Source organism: Merops nubicus, unplaced genomic scaffold (assembly GCF_000691845.1).
Source record: "Merops nubicus isolate BGI_N331 unplaced genomic scaffold, ASM69184v1 scaffold23026, whole genome shotgun sequence".
Taxonomy (NCBI): Eukaryota; Metazoa; Chordata; class Aves; order Coraciiformes; family Meropidae; genus Merops; species Merops nubicus.
In genome coordinates, this window is record NW_008615923.1 from 1 (window position 1) to 17,196 (window position 17,196).

The window sequence follows — 17,196 nt, forward strand, 5'->3', positions numbered from 1 at the left end:
GGAGATGTGCTGAGGGACACGGGGCAGCCCTGGCAGTGCTGGGGGAACAGTAGAACTGTGTGACCTTAAAGGCCTCTTCTAGCTGGAACAGTTCTATGATTCTATGGTTCTGCTTAAATTCACGACACTTCAAGCTGTACCAACCGCCTTTTAAGTGTTTGAACACAGTGTACAAGTGAGAAACCTTCATTTGTTGTCTTCTGCAAACAGGGCCTATACTCCTGAGGCAAATGTTTAACCACCAAAGAAAATGTTAGTTAGGCTCAATCTCTCTCTCTCTTTTCTTCCCTCAAGCTTAGTCTTTTCTGTCTTAGTGCAGGTCAATCAAAAGTTTAGAAAGTTCATCATATTTCTCTTTTAAGAGATAATAATTTTTTATGTGTATTTTTTAAAAAATAAATACCATCTTATTTCCTTTCTTGAGACATTGCCTGATTTGGCTTTTCACTGAATACTGGTAAAATCAGCTTCCCCTGACATTGTGACTGCGAGGTAACTCTCAAAGTCTTTCAGAAAGGGTTTCATGCCACCAGTAAACCTTGAATTTTTCTTGTAATGGATTCTGAAACACAGCCATTAAATTCATCCACTGTCTTTTGAATACCAAGCCCAGCTAGTCAATGGAAAATAAAAAATTAAATCTCTCAATGGGAGGCTTTTCTGCAAACATCAATATGAATTGCACAAATGACTACATCTTGTTTGCACATGCTGATTTACCAGTGTGACTTAAGAGACAAAGGTAGTGGTGAAATGATTGAATAGTTATCTAGAAAAACTTCTTAAAAAAACTTAAGTCCTTATTTAAGCATCCTCCTGACTGTTCTGAACAGAAATACAGGCAGCAGTTATAATGACCACAAGGAAATCCAGAGCAGCAAGTTCCCCAGCTGTATGTACTTGGGCTGGGTTTGACAGCTCACAGCTAATGCAGTGCTAAGAATTAATTTTAAAATTTAATACTCTGCTAAAGAATTCATTTTGAGCTTTTGGTAGGGTGGCAGATGGTGTCTTTGAATAGTACCATTCTAAGAATGCTCTCTTCCCTTGTACTTTTCCCCCTGTGCAAATTATGTCCTGTCTGCAACTGCAGTCGAGTGAAGAGAGCAAGAAGGTTGGACTTCATTTGTGCACAGCAGTCCTCATTAGGATGGAAATTGGTCTACTTGTTTCAAGCAAAATTTTTGAAGCACTGCACATACGAAGAAACGAAACCCATCTGAATGTCAGGAATTGGGGATTCATAGTGCAAAACATGGCATTCTGCCTGGGCTTGGTAGGCAGGCTGAAACCCCTGCAATGAACCTGGTTTTCATTTGTAGTGGTGGCAAAGTAGACCCCAGAGGTTTCACTGGTGGTTACCTTTGTTGGAGTGAACACACACAGGAGGCTGAGCCAGTTAGCTCAGTCTCTTCTTTTTTCCACCTTATTGTTGTATTCAGCATAAGAATATTTGTGATTTTATTTATTTTTTCCCCCTATTTGTGACTCTTCTGTTTTGAAAGAAAAGATGTTGATCAGTGTGGAAGAATCTGCCTAAAACTATTAGATGTTGATATTCAGCTCAGATTGGATGTGTCTTCATTATTCTGATGTAGTAAGTGTTTGAGCCTTGCTATTGTAATGAGCTTGCTGATTGCTGTGAGCATTTTTCAAGTTCCCTTGAAGTTCATTAGAATAAAATTCAGACTGTAATCAGAAAACTCCAGCAAAAACTGTGAGCTAAGATTTTAAAAGTCTCATTAAACCATCCTTTATTTCCCAGAGACACAGAAGCCATTGCCAAGTTATTCAGCACTAGATGCTTCCCCAGAAAGGAGGAAGCAAAAGCTCTCCTGGCAGGGGTTCTGGGGAGCTTCCCTCTTCCATCAAAACTCAGGCTGGAAGTCACCGAGTGAGTGGTGCTGTTTGGTTTTGGAGAGCTCTGGCAGTGATTAACACCTAACAACATGATAATTTGCCAACATCCTAGTTTTTAAATGAGCCTGGCAGTAATCTTTTATCACTGAAAGCATTGATATTAAAGGAAAAAAACCCACTGTACAGTTATCAGGATACTATTTGATCAGCTAGTGCTTTTAGTATGAGCTTTTAGTGTGAAATAATGCAGGCTAGCCAGTCCCAGAAAAGAGACCATAAGCATTATTTGGGATCTAGTCACTTCATTATTTTCTTCATGAGCTATGGACTTTTCATGTTGACCTAAATAGCTACAGAAAGGAAAACACTAAATAGCAGTGAATTCAGTAGGCAGACAGATTTCTTTGTGCTGAAGGCCAGAGAGAACTTGTGTAACATTTCATTACATTGTTGTTTTGTTGTGCTGTGAAAGTTACCTTCTTTCTTGGAGTACTGCAAGCAGAGACTTCTGTGGTGCAGTCAGGGAACGAGGTCTGTTTCAGCTGGGGAGTAACTGAAGATCATCCCTGTGTTGGTTTAGAAAGAAATAAACACAACTTTGCCCTCAGTGCTATCTGGCCATGTAGTTCCTAGTGCCTTTTTGACCATGGTTGTGCAAAGCCACATTTAAAACCAAACAAACTTTTAAAAACCCACCCCCACACCCAAAATCTTCCTCCTGGCTGAATATGGCAGAGTCCTTCTAACATCCTCACAAAAGTGTCACCTTCTATTGGCATCTGACTTCTGAGAGGAAAAGCCTTTTGCCCTTTTTTCCACCCAGTAATCTTATTACTCTGCCAAAAAATAAGGTTAGGTTGAAGAAGGAAGCCACACAAGTTGTAGGTCATGGTCTAATTCTTGCTATTTCATGTGCTCTGTAGCTGGGGTAGCTTGCAGGTGAACCTCTTCCCTGTGGCAGAGGACACACAGCCTGCCCTTCATCCATCCCAGCCTGCTCCAGGGTGGCCTGAGCAGTGGCAGAGGGAGGAGCTTGGCTTTTACCAGGCTTTACAGTTTTGAGGAGTTCACAGTGTACTTTGCTCTGTGACAGATCTTTACTACTTTAGGCAGGCAGTAGTTTTGGGGATTTTTTTCCTGTCATGATCCTGCAGGTTGAACTTTTAGTGGACTTCTGGCTACAAAGCCTGGATGTGTATATCCATCTCAGTCCTGGGTTTGTCCTGGAATGGAGATGGGCTTACAGCATGAGCCTGCCAGATGAGAATTTCAACAGTCTCAGTTCAGTAGCGAGTGTAGTCTTCCTATCTTCTGGGCATCCTGGAACAGATCATTTTGATTCCCCCCCTGAAATAGCCTCAGAAGGTTTTCCATGCAGGCCAGAACAGCAACAGCTTCAGAGTCTAGAGATGAAGTGTTAAGGTTAGTGTGCTGCTTGTGTACTGCCTCAGTACAGCCAGCAGGTTAGAGATGTTTGTTTTTCACAATCACTGGCAGGCTGAGGTGGGGAAGGGACCCCTGGAGATCATCTGGCCCAACCCTCTGCTCCAGTAAGTGCACCTTGTGCTAGTTGTCCAGGACCATGTCTGGGCAGCTTTTTAATATCTGCAAGGATGGCGCCTCTGCCACCTCCCTGGGCAGCCTGCTCAAGTGTTTAGTCATTCACCATATCCCCTGAAGTTAATTCTGCTGCAAAGAGAGAGCTCTTGCAAGGATTTTGGGAGATGATCCTATTTTCCCTCCCAGCAGCTGTGCTGAGTGAATATTCACAGTGCCTGTATGGAGCACAAAGAACAGACCATGTCAGATCTCAGTGAATGCTCATCTACGTCTTTGACTCTGAACTATTCTTTAATATTGAAAAAAACCCTATCAAGCCCAGCTAAGCCTCTTACACTGAACAACAGTGATTCAGAGCCTCCATTTGCCAACAGACACATCATTATCTTCTAGTTTTTACATGTCAAAACAGCGTGGGAGTGTAAAGTAGTAAAAGCTGATAAGGATTTGTACACAAAGCTTGTGTTTAGAACAACTATTGAAAAGTTCTAATGTGATGGAGAAACTCATTTGACTTTCATTTCTTTCTGTTTATTAAAGCAGTGGTGAGTGAGTTGGTTATAGAGTATTTGCACTGATCTTTTCTGCTAGATGGATATCCTGGAACTACCAGAACATGAGAAGCAGTCGTAGTACTTGATAGCAAGACATTTTAGTTACTCCATACTAGCTACAGCACAGTGGGGTACTGCCAGGGAAAAGATATGAATCCTTAATGTTGCATCATCATGTAGGATTGGATTCAGTTGTATCTAACCAATGGATGATGAATGGTGATCTGGGCAGCCCCTGGATTCAGATTTCTGATGGTTTTAATGCTAACAGCAGAGACAGGAGCTTCCTCTCGCTCAGCAAAATGAAGTGCAGCCTTAAATTTATCACACACAGAAAATACTGTGAGTATGGAAAGCAGTAACAGCATTTTCCTACTTACCAAGAAAGCTACAAAACAGTGGTGCTGCTAGTGCTGGGCTTGTTGTCTTTATTTTTCCTTTTCTTAGCCTTTTTGGAGATTCTGATACAAAGTCTTTGGGGAGAAAAAAATACAAGAAGTCAGTGTCTTGGGTGGGATTTCCTTCTCCAGATGGCCCACTGATTTTCTTACAGCTACAGTTCAAATTCTGTTTTCTTTTCCCCTCGTGCCTCATTGCCCAACAGTTGCTGCAGTTGCTAACAGTGGCAGCCTTTCCCACCAGCTCTGCTCCTGGACCTAGCTGAACTAATCATCAAAGGTAAAGAGAAAGAAATCCTTTTCTTTCTGGGAGAGGAGCCCGAAAGAATTTTTGAAGGAGAATCAAAATGAGAGAAGAGGGGTCTGTGGCCAGGCAGCAGCAGATGAAGACTACCCTGGTCACCCCACGAGGGAGGGCTGGTGGTTCCTCTGCCGTGGATGTGTGTCTCCTAGCAGCAGGAGGACAAAGGGCAAGGGGATCTCATTTGATTGCTCCCCTGCTTGACTTTGGAGCAGCCTCTCAGAGCAGTGGTTACTGGTGCCAGAGCAGACCCAGTGAAGGGCTTGGGATAAGTTTCAGGCTGCTGATGGCTGGTGCCCCAGGAACAGTGATGGGCTGGGTGACATGTGCCATCTCCTCTTTGCAGGGGCTCTGGAGAGGCATGGAATCAAAAGTTTGCTTCAGGTTATTACCAAACACTTGGTGCCCTGAGGTTTGTGGGAATTGGTTGCTTTGTATCCTAACTAAAAAAAAAAGGTGACCCACACAACTCTTTCTATGGTAGCAGCAGCAGAGCAGTGTTTTGATTCTCTCTGAAGGTGGAAAGAACATGGGCAGAGACGTTGGACTTTGTGCTGCTGTAAGAGCAGGTCTGTGGGAAATGGTGAGGGGCAGTCCCCGTGCTGCTCCCCGTTCTGCAGGAGGGGTGGCTGGGAAGAGCAGCACAGAAGATCACAGCAGGCTGAGATAGGGATCCTGGCAGAGAAGAGATGCTGCTGCCTCTTATCTGAAGTATTGCACACCATGTACAAAGGAGAGCCACATCTTCTCTTAAACCTGTGTTGTGGGACTCAGCTGAGTGCCAGTTTAATGTACTGCTTGTCGCTGTCTGATAACACTTCTTAGGCTTTTTTTCCCCTTGTCTCTCTAAAGCTTGTTACAATAATGTGAAAAGAGCATTTTCCCCTTCTGCCAGGAGTTTTAAGCCCACGTGTTTCTAGCACCACCCACTGCTTTTAATCCTAATAGGATTTTCAACTGCTTTTGTCTGTGCTTTATTTCCCCAGGATCTACTAACTTTTCAAAGAAAATCTTTACTAAGTAAATGGAAGATAGAGCTCAGGTATATCCATCCCTTTCTTTTGCTGAGCATGTCTGTTGTCTCCTGTGCAAAGAGGAATTTTGGCTTCTGTTTAGTCTTAATGAGGAAACTGCAAAGTTGCTTTAAAAGTTAGAAAGTGAGCAGCCAGCGTTTTACAAAAAAAAATGGCATTTTTAACTTTTATAAAGTCCTTGTGCAAGTGACAGAACTACAGTGTAACCTGGGGCCCCATCTTCAACAGGCTTTGCAGTCTGTGCTGAGCACTTACCAGCTGCTTTCTGTGGAATTGATTTAAAGCATACTAATACAAAGCCTTATGTTTGAACATTTATCAGGAAAAGAGACCTGCAAGATGCCCAGGATGACTGCATGGGAACAAAGAAATATCCAGGACAAGAGAACTGATACTAAATGATTGTCAGCGTGGATGTTTTGGGTTCAGGCAGTGATGCCCAGGATTTATTTCTTTTTTCAGTGTACAGCTTGCCCATGCCCAGTGAATAACCTGGTGGGAGCACTCAGGTGTTTGCCGAGGACCTTGTGGCTGCTCTGCCAAGTTGTGACTCCTCTTGCTTCTCTCTTGCTGGTGGGAGCTGGTTTTTTACCCAGCCAGGGGAGGTTGCCAGGCCCTCACCACCCTTCCATGGGTGCCAGTACAACAAAGGTAACTGATTGCCTTTCCTTGGCTTCCTTTTCTGCTTGGACTGAAACAAGTGCAGGTTTGACACCCGTAGTTTGTAGGTGAGGTTCCAGGCTCCCTTCTGTGGTTTTGGCAAACTCTTCTGTGGTTGCAGTGAGGCTGCTGAGATGTTGTGTGTGCTGACAGGGGGTGATTCATCTCGCTCCTCCTGTGATCTCCCTGGGGTCAAGGAGCTCTGTTCCTGCTGTTCATGTAGCTCTCTGAAGACTGATGTCCTGTCCAAGGTGACTGAATTGTGAAATGATGAAGTTTTTCCTTGGTGTTCTCACCCTTTGTTAATTTAATAGAGAAACAGTAGCAGTCAGCTTAGCCTTAGCATGTTGAGAACTGGTGGTCATCACTAGTGTGTAGCAAATGTCCTCTCAGAGCAGAACAGAGAGAAAGGAGTGAATGGTAGATACCCTGAAGAGAACTGAGCTACAAGCAGCAAGGACAAACTACAGAAAAGAGGCTTTTTCTTGTAAACTTCAGATTTCAATAAAGAGCTGACTTGCACAGTCTCCTGTTGCAAGGTGGTGGGTAAAGAGGAGAAGAGGAATGAAAGATGGAGTGTCTGAAGTGGAGAGGTAATGTGTTTTACCCAAACATTTTGTAGCTGAGAAATAAAACTGGATATAACCAAACAGTAGCTCTGAGTCTGGACTTCCTGAATGATAGTTCTGCTTTTTCCCCAGCCAGAACTTTTTGATTCACTTAATTCTTTTCTCAGCCTCTTCTAACTTACCCACTTTGTGTCCCTACACAATGCGCTTTGTGTCCCGACACGATGGGGTTAGGTTTGGTTCTCTGGAGTGGAGGAGTGGAGTTTGGAATTTGTGTTTTGGTTTTTGGTTGGGTTTTTGTTTATTTTTTTAAATGGAATTGTCTGGGTTTTTTTCTGGTGGAGTGTTCTCCCAGAATATTTTGACCACCTCTCTTTTTCAAGTGTCTACAGGCTGGTTTACAGCCAGTCCTTTTCCAAAGTACATTTTGAAATGAGCCCTCACTTATGCTGCCCTGATTGGAGAATCAGGCTTTCAAATGGAAATCTTTCTAGATAGAAGCACACAAACTTGAAAAGGTCACAAAAAACAAGCTGCATACTCGTTGTAGTTCATAGACATGTGAAGCTGTTCACATTCCCTACAGATGCTGAAACTCTTAAGAACCACAGAACATTTTTACTATTTGTTTGCCATGGACAGAACCTGTTGGGCTCTGATTTATTCCTGAAACATCAAAACATTAGCTTATCACTGCTGCCATGTGGTGGATTATATACAATCATCTGGTATATAACCTCAGATTTTCTTTGTCATATGGCAGCATTAAATCCAGCACTTCACATATGAAAGAGAGATATTATCAGTGTCTCCAAACTTTCTCCAAACTTCTAAAGCAACTTTCTTTTAATTTCTAGTATCTTGCACTTGGTTGTTGTTGTTTTAATAGGTGCAGGTACAAATATTTAACGTTTTGCATTTCCTCTACATGTCTTCAAACAGCAGTGTGTGTGTTTCTCCTCTAGTCTTACACAAAAACCAAGCAATGTTTTGTTTTTCTCCCCACTTCCTAACAGGCAAGCAGGAGTTGTCTGCATTCCAGCAGTTCACCTGCACAGAACTGCAGCCACCATGCAAAGCAGCCAGCAGGACTTTGAAAAGGCTCAAGAGCAGCTGAAGCTTTTAAAAAATGATCCTGGGAATGAAACGAAGTTGAAGCTCTATGCTTTGTTCAAACAGGCAAGATTGACTTGTTTTGTTTTGTAAAGGGAATTTATAAGTTGAGGGGATGGACCTGTAAAATATTGACTTAAAATAGGGGTTGTTCAAATGTGCTGTGTCTTAAGCTCTTAATTTCAAGTGCTCAGAGTCTGTTCCTGAAATGCCAGCCCCTCAAAACCTGATGGAATTCTGAGGGAAGCCAAACCTGTTTTATCTTATAAGTCAGGCTTTGAATAGAAACCTTTATTCAAAGAAATAGAGCAAATTTACACCAGTTGTGTGATGCCTTCCATGTAATATAGCTTACAGTGGTGCAGCTCTGCAAAATGGCTTATGCCTAGGACAAAAAGAGTATGCTGCATGCTTGCTCTTGAATTTCTTCTACCTACAGTCAGTCAGCTGGGCCTGTAACACTGGGGTCTTTTTTTCTTTCTTCTTTTCTTTCTTTTGTGTGGTCATTGTAGTTGTTTCTGGTCTTTTTTTTTCCCCTATTTTTTTAAACTTAAGGAACTGTTCCTCCACACCTTGAGTGAAGGATCTTCTTTACTACAGCATGGAAGGAGACCTTTGTAGAAATAGCTGCAAGTCCTTAGCAGGGTTTGTACTGGTACTTGGGAAAGTGTTTGTGGATCAAGATTGGCTGCAGGGTCTGTGCTGGCTGTGGCTTTTTATAGTGAAGAAGGCAATCAAATGCTCCTTTAAATAAAAACTTAGGCAGCTGACTGTTCCAGGTAGTCTTACTAATTAATAATAATGAGCTCAAAAATGTATAATCTACTTTTCCTCATAGAATACTTCAGGGTAGCTCAAGCTCCTGAAGTTCAACTGGTCCAGTGCCCAACTTTGAAGTATGACCCAGCTCAACAGATCCTGTGCAATGGTGTCTTTGCTCACACAGCTTACAAGTCTTTAACTTTCTTTTTAAGTATAAAACTTCCACAGTTTGTCAGAGAGAAGAACTTAACATCCATGTGTGTTTTGGAAACCAATGTCTCCTATTGGTTAGTCAGGTGCTAAGGAACAGCAGGCCAGGCAGAGTTCATGGGATGTGAGCTGAGTATTGCCCAGGCACTAGCTGTTCTTCCTGTCTCAGCTGAATTCTGTACCCTCATCAGAGAGATACTCCTAAGAGCCATCATCTCTTCTACCTAGGTTTCATCACTGCAGGTACAAATTTGCTTTAATCAGAAGTTTAAATAAGTTTTCTTTCACTCTCTTTTCAGGCTACTGAAGGTCCCTGCAATGCTCCAAAACCAGGGATGCTGGACTTTGTCAAGAAAGCCAAGTGGGATGCATGGAATTCTCTTGGCAACTTGTCTCAGGTGACAAAACCTATGATTTCACTCAGTCACTTTGTAGATTACCTTGAGGTGCCTGCTCTGTACTTGGATGGCTGATGTCTAAACACATGCTAGCTGAGCAACTGCTTCAGACACCAAAATCTTTTGCATTGTATTCTACAGTCATTTCACTGCTTCAGCATTTGGAGCTCTTTGCCTGTCTGAGCAGCCAGCTCCTCTGGCTGCTCAGGAGTGGCTTCTGAGCTCACTCAAAGATATTACCTAATACAGAGGAGATTTTTGCATTTTTTTTTCTTTTAAAGGAAAACATGCTTGCAGAATTTTATGAGCATAACATAATCTTGTGCTGCTTGGGCATGTGATTTGGGTTTTTTGTTTGTTTCCTATCTGAGATGGCTCTGCAGCTTTTAGGAATAACCAAGAAAAACTTGAGGAAAAAAATCCATGCTTGAAGTTACAGTGGAGAGGGAATAGAGAATTTCATGTGCTACTTATTATGGATTATAGAATTGTTCAAAGTCTATTATCCTTTCAAGAAAATAGTTTGTTAACAACAAAGAACTTAAAATTCTTTTACATTACTGCTTACTATAGAAATGAGGGTTTAGGCTTCTGCGTGTCATGTTTGTGCTGAATGAAAACTGTCTTCAAGCAATTTTAAACTGCCATAGACCCATTTCAGCACTTGTATTTTCAGTGACAAAAAAACCCCTTCTATTTTGTTGGAGAAACGTCCAACTGCAAAGCAGAAACAAAAGTTCCATTGAAATGTGTAAATTCTGGGAAGATCTCTTAAACATGGGTGTGGGTGGGAGCACTTCTCCAACAAAAGAAATGTCTTCACCCCAGCACCTATGCACTTCTATTTGCAGATCCATTGCTGCTGCTTTCCAGATGACTTGAAGCATGGCCTGTAGTGTTTAAATACAGCATGTTCCTCTTCTCATCCTAATTAGAATGCTTTCTAATTTAGATTTATTTCTCTTCTGTCCTGAAGCCTTTTCCTTTTCCACCACAGGTACCCTTTTTATGAGGAGCATAACAGACTGATTCCCAGTTCAGCCTTTGATAGCCTCATGGGAATTTCTTATTTTTCTTTTTTCTTTTCTTTCACTACAGGATAATGCCAGACAGAAATACACTGAGCTTGTGTCAAGTCTGGTGTCTGCAGAATCTGCTGACCAGAAGGAGGCTCCCCCTGAGGAGGGCAGACATGATGGCTATGAAACATTACTAGTTACCACCAAAAACAATATCACAAAGATCATGTTTAACCGACCTGACAAGAAAAATGCCATCAACCATAAGGTAAGGAAATTAACAGGGGAGGGCTAAGGACTTTTTCTTTCCTGGCTAAGCTACTTAAGTTTTTAAAGAATCATTAGCAGATTAGGTTTAGCAGAACTGACTGAATCATGGTGGTCTGAATTTTATGAGAGCTTAGAATCGTGACTCCAATGACAACCTAGGGAATAAATATCCAGCACAAAACAAAACCATTCCTCTAAAATGTTACAAGTTGGACTTTTGTGGTTTTTTTTCAAACTTCTTATAGGGTTGTGGTCTGTAGAGAACTGAAATGTGTGTGCCTAGGTTGTCTTCCCATTCCCACAGCTATATGTGAGCAAATCCATCCTGGTGGGAACACTGTCATCCCATTTCACAGCTGCAAAGAAACCAGAACAGGGACTTCACCCCACTGCTGCTGGTTCTTTAAAATATTATGTTGCCTACATAAAGTACTTCTCATGTTTTACAATTAGCTAATTCCAGTTAATGTCTGCTTTCCAAAGGACCTTATTTTGTCCTTTAGATTTGCATCAGAAGTCTTCATTATTGTAGGCACGTGTAATTATGGTCAGAAACACCTTACATGTACCACTTAATGTTCTGTGGGTGCAGGGTTTTTTTCTACTTAAAAGGGTGATAGTTAATCTGTCTGTCAAGTCCAGTGTGAATCTCCTTTTTATGACCTTTTGCAGCACCCTGTTTATACTTTGTTGATTTTTCCTCTTATGCAGATGTACAGAGAAATTATCAAAGCACTTGAAGAAGCTGGAAAGAATGATTCTACCATAGCAGTTATTACTGGTACCACACTTCATATGCCTCTCTTAGATTTGTTTTATGTTAAGCCAAAGTCCAGTCCTGACATGAACTATCTCCTTGTACGTAGGCTAAGGTAGAACTGTGTAAATGAGGAAATTCTTTCCTCTAGTATAGACCAAAGGTTTTCCAAAAGGTTTTGGCAAAATGTTTTCAAGGTGGCGTTTCAAATTCTTGAGCAAGCTTGCTGTCACATCAGAACATCTTCCTGAGATGTTTGAAGGGGTATAAAGGGAGATTCATAAACTTACATTTCCATTTTTCTGTTTAAAAAAAAGTTCTCACATCTTACTGTTTGAATAATTGTGAATTGACTGAAAAAAAAATACCCTGAGCAGGTATGCAAGGAAAGAAATAAAATATTTATTTTCCCATCTGACACTGTTCAGAAGAAATAAAGTTATTTTCTTCTCCCTCAAGTCTTTCAGTTTTAATATTCTGTGGCTTTTTATTCATTGTTTTTCAGCAAATTGTGAGTGAAAACTTATTTTTAAGCCACAGATGTCCTTTAAGGTAGTGTGTATACTTTGAGACACTCCTGCTAATTACTTAATCACGTTAGAAACTGAGAATGAAATTCTTTTGTAAATGTAATAAGTGGAAGCTGCTCTGCTCTTGCCTGCTCAGAAACCACTGGGGCATTTATTCATATGTGTTCTCTGCAGGAAATGGAGACTACTATAGCAGTGGAAATGATCTGAATAATTTTACTAACATCCAACCTGGAGACATGGAGAAGATGGCAAAGGATGGAGCAGTGTTACTCAGGTAGAACATCTTGGTTTCATGCACACACAAGTTACTGTAGTGGGTAAACTGATCTGCAGGCACTGCTAGAAACCACAACAGCAGGGACCCAGTTGTGCTGTGATAGATCCCTTTAGGTGATTGTGCTTGAGGGCTCACCATGTGCATAAACACAAAGATTATGTGGGAAAATTAGTATTCATGATATGAAATAAATGAGGGAATGAGATAAGTGTTAGAAAACTTAAGTACAATAAGGCTACAAACTCATGGTTTTTTAGTCCCCACAGCCCCTGCAGATACAGTGGCAAAACATGATTTTGACTGTATAGTTTGTCAGCTGCAATGAAAATTTTGTGAGTTTTTTGATATCCAGCAGTGTCTACACTAGCAGGACGTGCCAAAATACCTTCATGGTCAGATGGGTGCAGACTGGGTGTAGTGAACTTGTTCAGAATGACTGGGATCATGGTTCTGTCTCTGAGTCTGAATCTACCTGTTAAACTAATTTATTTCCTAAAGCCAGGGAGACTGGGGGCATCATCTGACACAGTGGCTGAAATGTGGGGTTTTTTGGACAAAAAACATTTCTTTCTTCCCTATTTAAACAGTTTTTGTCTACTCTTTTACTTCTGTGTGTGATGATTACATCTGAGAGATGCTTGCAGATCAGATTGCTCCCTCAAGCACTTACAATTGATGGAAAATCTAAAATACACAGAAAAGCAAACCATGTTTTTGGTTTCTACTTTAAAGATGGAGTGGAAGTACTCAGTTTTGCAGCTTAGGCAAGCTGTCTGTGGAAACCAGTTGCCCCTCCCAAGTGATAATGATGCCATCTGAATCTGTCCCTGTTCAGTGGCATGTGGCAAGTGTTGGGTGCTCAGCACAGCCTGTGGCCTCACAAGTGCTTCATGGCCTTTCATCCTGCCCTTGTGAGATCTGCTGTGCTGTTACCACTGCAGAGATGCCAGGGAAATGGAGTTCTTACAGCACTGCTCACTTGGGAAAAGTGGTATATTTGGAGCATGCATTTTGCTCTTCTTGGCTGGAGAAGCAGCTGCCAAATGAATCAAACTGCTCTGCCTCAGACCCGTGCAGAGCAGCACTGGGGAGTTCTGTGTGGTGGGAATGTCACAGTTTCAGTGCCTGCTGGGGCTCCACTGCAGAATCTGACAGGGATGGATGTCCCCTGGGTGGGGTGAGGATGGAGGGACAGGCAGATTAGCTCTGAGCTGGTAAGGAAATGCAGGTGTATTCAAGCAGTTCCCCTTTCCTTTGTCAGAATCCCCTTGGGGAAGGGCAAAACCACATGCTGCTAACTAGAATCTAGCTCCTTGGTTTTGTTCCACAGTATCTAATCAGGTTCTGAAAGCTGTTTGTATTTGTTGAAAAAGACCAGTGTGCATCTCTTCCATTCTGGTTTTTCCTTCTCCCTAGGGAGTTTGTGGATCATTTTATTGATTTTCCCAAGCCACTGTTTGCAGTGGTAAACGGCCCAGCTATTGGGATCTGTGTGACAGTCCTTGGCTTGTGTGACGTCGTCTATGCTTCTGACAGGGTGAGTACCTTACAGAGCTGATCCCAAGGCAGTCTTCAAGTCTTTTTCTCTAGCAAATATTATTTGGTTTGGGGGAATCTGACAGAAAATGTGCAAGTGTGATGAAGGCTTTTTGTGTCACGTCGAGGGACGCCTGTTACCTGCACGGGGGAGCCTCAGCCAGGGGCCAGTGTGGGTGGAACTCCCCTGCTGTAGCTGTGCTATCCCCTTACTGGCTCCAGTGCAGAAAGTCTTTGCTGCATCAGTGTGTATCATAAAGAGTAGCTGATGGGAAAGGATGGTTCTAAGGCCCCTTTCAGGTGTGGGAGAGCATGTAAGAGATCATTACGGAATGGAAGTGCAGTCACTGGCATTGTATCTAGTCCCTGTTCCAAGATAACTTTGGAAAAGGTTTGTTCTATTCAACCCAAGGTTCCTTTTAAGGTAACTTGCTAAATAAATAACCAAAAGCTATATGAAGGCATAGCACAGAATCTGTTTTACACAAAGTCAGCCCTTGGGTGCTTCGAGAGGCTGAAGCAGCGTTACTGGATGGTGTGTAAAGCCTGCTCAGGTAACAGCTCAGATGGATTTCTGGTGAACTCCACCACAGTTCTATGAAGACTATATCTAGTACTTTAGTCCTGTGCTCTGTTGTGAGGTTTGCTTTGTTTTGTTCTTTTTTTTTTTCTCCCTAGGCTACATTTCACACCCCATTTAGTCAACTTGGACAGAGCCCAGAAGGATGTTCCTCTTACCTGTTTCCAAAAATCATGGGTTTAGCCAAGGTAAGAATGCCTGCACTGTGTGTGGGATCATCTGACCTCTGGGTGTTGATGTCCTCCAACTGTCAGAGCAAGTGGAGGCACAGCAGGGGTCCTCACAGAAAGCTCCTGTCTGCATCTTTTGAACCAGAGACCAAGGAGTGTAATGGCCTGTGATGTCAGCTCAGGCACTCTAACAGCAGTGGCCACCTCTGAAGCCACACTGTGCCACAGGTGAAGGTTTTCTTTCCCATGCTGTCCTCCACCTTCCTGAGACAATTTCTGTGTGGTGACAGGTTGTATCCTTCTCCCAGCAATAGGAGGGAATGGTGGAAAGAAGGATTAAAGAAAGAAAATAAACCCACTAGTAGGAAAGGTGCAGGTAGAGTACCCTGATGAGGGGAGGGAACAAGTGTTTCAGGGCTTCTGGGAAACTTGCATTCGAGAGTTCTCCAGCTGTGAACAGCTTGTTGAAGACTCCTTTCTGCTGTTCTTCCTTCTACAGGCAAACGAGATGTTGCTCTTCAACAAGAAGCTGACTGCAGCAGAGGCCTGTGCCCAGGGGCTCGTGACTGAGGTCTTCCCCGAGAGGACTTTTCAGAAGGAAGTTTGGGCCAGATTAGAAGCTTATGCAGCCCTCCCCAAAAATGTCAGTATTTTAAATTGTTCTCCAGCTTGTAAGCCTGTAGCACTCCCAGTCCTCCTGCCAAACCTGTCATTTTACTTGATTTCACTCCATCCTTAACTGCAGTAAGAAGGGTCAGTGTATTTCCCTTCAAGCACAGACCTGTCCCTGTCCCTCTGCTGCTGGGAAGCAGGTGCCTCTCTTCTGCCCTGGCTGAACTTGGGACAGTGCACTGTACACAGCTTGGGTGAAAAGCCACTGAAATACAACTCAGTTTGAATTCAGTGCAGTTTTCTGAAACATTAAATTAAGACAGAAAACATGACTTCCTAATGCTCCTCTCTTTCTCCTCCAGTGTTTGGCAATGTCAAAGCAGCTGTTACGAAGTATGGACAAGGAGAAGCTCCATGAAGTCAACAGCAGAGAATGTGAACTCCTGCAGGAGAGGTGGTTATCTGATGAGTGTGTAAATGCTATTGTCAGCTTCTTTCAGAAGAAAGCAAAGCTCTGATCTTCACCTGTAGAATAATTCACTGCTGGCAATAGCGTAATCTGCCCTTGTCATTTATAAACTTTCTCTTCAAATAATATTCTTACCCCTTGTGATGTATATTTCTGTTCTGAACACTGGGCTAAAGCTGGCTCATTAAATGAATATATTATGTGCCTTGGATCCCTTGTGGATATTTAGGTTGGGGGAAAAAAGTTCATTATTTAATAGGCAGAAGTGATGATTCTTAATACTACTAAAGCAGATGGTGTTCCAAAAGAAGCCACAGGTTCAATAGCACCATATTTTGATAGTTCTTCAATAAATGCCTTATGAGTGATTCTTTTTATTCATCTGTGGGGAAGGAAATACTGTATTAATGAAAAAATAAATAGAAGTATTTAATTACTCTTGTGCTGATTGTTACTCCTTTTGTTCAATGTCCTCAGTGAGAGGCAAAGTAGTTCCTGGAGGTGTATTAATATAATAATCTTATAAAAAGTATTCACTTGACTAATCTGAAGGTGCTCAAGGATCATTTTTAGTGAGTTTTATGGTTCTGATTTTAAATATATTTTTCCATTAATTGCTTCATGTTGCCCTTTTTCTGTGAGAAATCCCATTAAAGATAGTATCACCTTTTACTGTAGCCATCTGGGAATGAAATTAACAAAAGAATTATTTCTCAACAGAAATTTTCTCCCCTGTTGGTGGCTGTCTGTGGGTAGAGAGTGCAGCAGGCACTGCAGAGGCCAGGGCCAGGCTGCTGGAGCTAGGCAGGCAGGCAGCTGCTGCCAGCGAGAGGAGATGGTGGAGCAGCAGCAGTTCCTCAGCCAGAAAAGCCTGTCAGTGACAAGGAGCTGATGGTTGTGTGAAAAAAGAACCCCAGACTCTGATCCTGGAGAGCACTGAGAGTGAGGAACCCAAGAGGCAGGACTCCAGTCCCGGCCCCGGGCACCTGGGCAGGTAGGTGCCTACAGGCAGCGGGTGCAGCTGAGGTGGGGCTGGCTCCTCTGGGGGCAGTGCCAGAGCCCCGGGGTGCAGCAGGGGGGATAGCTGGGGCAGAGGCACAGGGGATGCCCGGGGTCACTGCCCCCAGGTGCTGCCAGCACGCCTTGGCTGAGAGCTGTGGGTGGGTGTTGGCACAGGCACTGCTGCCTCCAGTGTGAGCAGCACCTGCAGCCCAGGCTCTGCCCCGTGGTGCCTGCCCTCGGGGGATGAATGAGGGAGAAGCAGGAGCAGAGAAAAAACAAGAAGTGAGAGTGTGGGCAGAGAAGGGCAGTGAAGCTGGGGAAGGGTTTAGAGCCCGTCTGGTGAGGAGCAGCTGAGGGAGCTGGGGGTGCTGAGCCTGGAGCAAAGGAGGCTCAGGGGAGACCTTCTGGCTCGGCACAGCTCCTGACAGGAGCCTGGAGCCAGGGGGGAGTCGGGCTCTGCTCCCCAGGTACAAGGGACAGGACAAGAGGAAACAGCCTCAAGTTGCCCCAGGGGAGGTTGAGGTTGGCCCTGAGGAACAATTTCTTGCCCTG

General features: G+C 43.1%; 1 protein-coding gene across 1 annotated transcript; it reads left to right on the forward strand.

Annotated features, from left to right (window-relative positions):
- The first annotated feature begins 7,952 nt into the window (after window positions 1–7,952).
- ECI2 (enoyl-CoA delta isomerase 2) lies at window positions 7,953–15,691 on the forward strand. The gene is made up of 9 exons (XM_008942699.1): window positions 7,953–8,115; window positions 9,321–9,419; window positions 10,518–10,706; window positions 11,420–11,489; window positions 12,170–12,272; window positions 13,692–13,812; window positions 14,490–14,579; window positions 15,061–15,204; window positions 15,536–15,691. The coding sequence occupies exons 1-9, from the start codon at window positions 8,008–8,010 to the stop codon at window positions 15,689–15,691; spliced, it is 1,080 nt and encodes a 359-aa protein (XP_008940947.1). The 5' UTR covers window positions 7,953–8,007.
- Window positions 15,692–17,196: the final 1,505 nt, after the last annotated feature.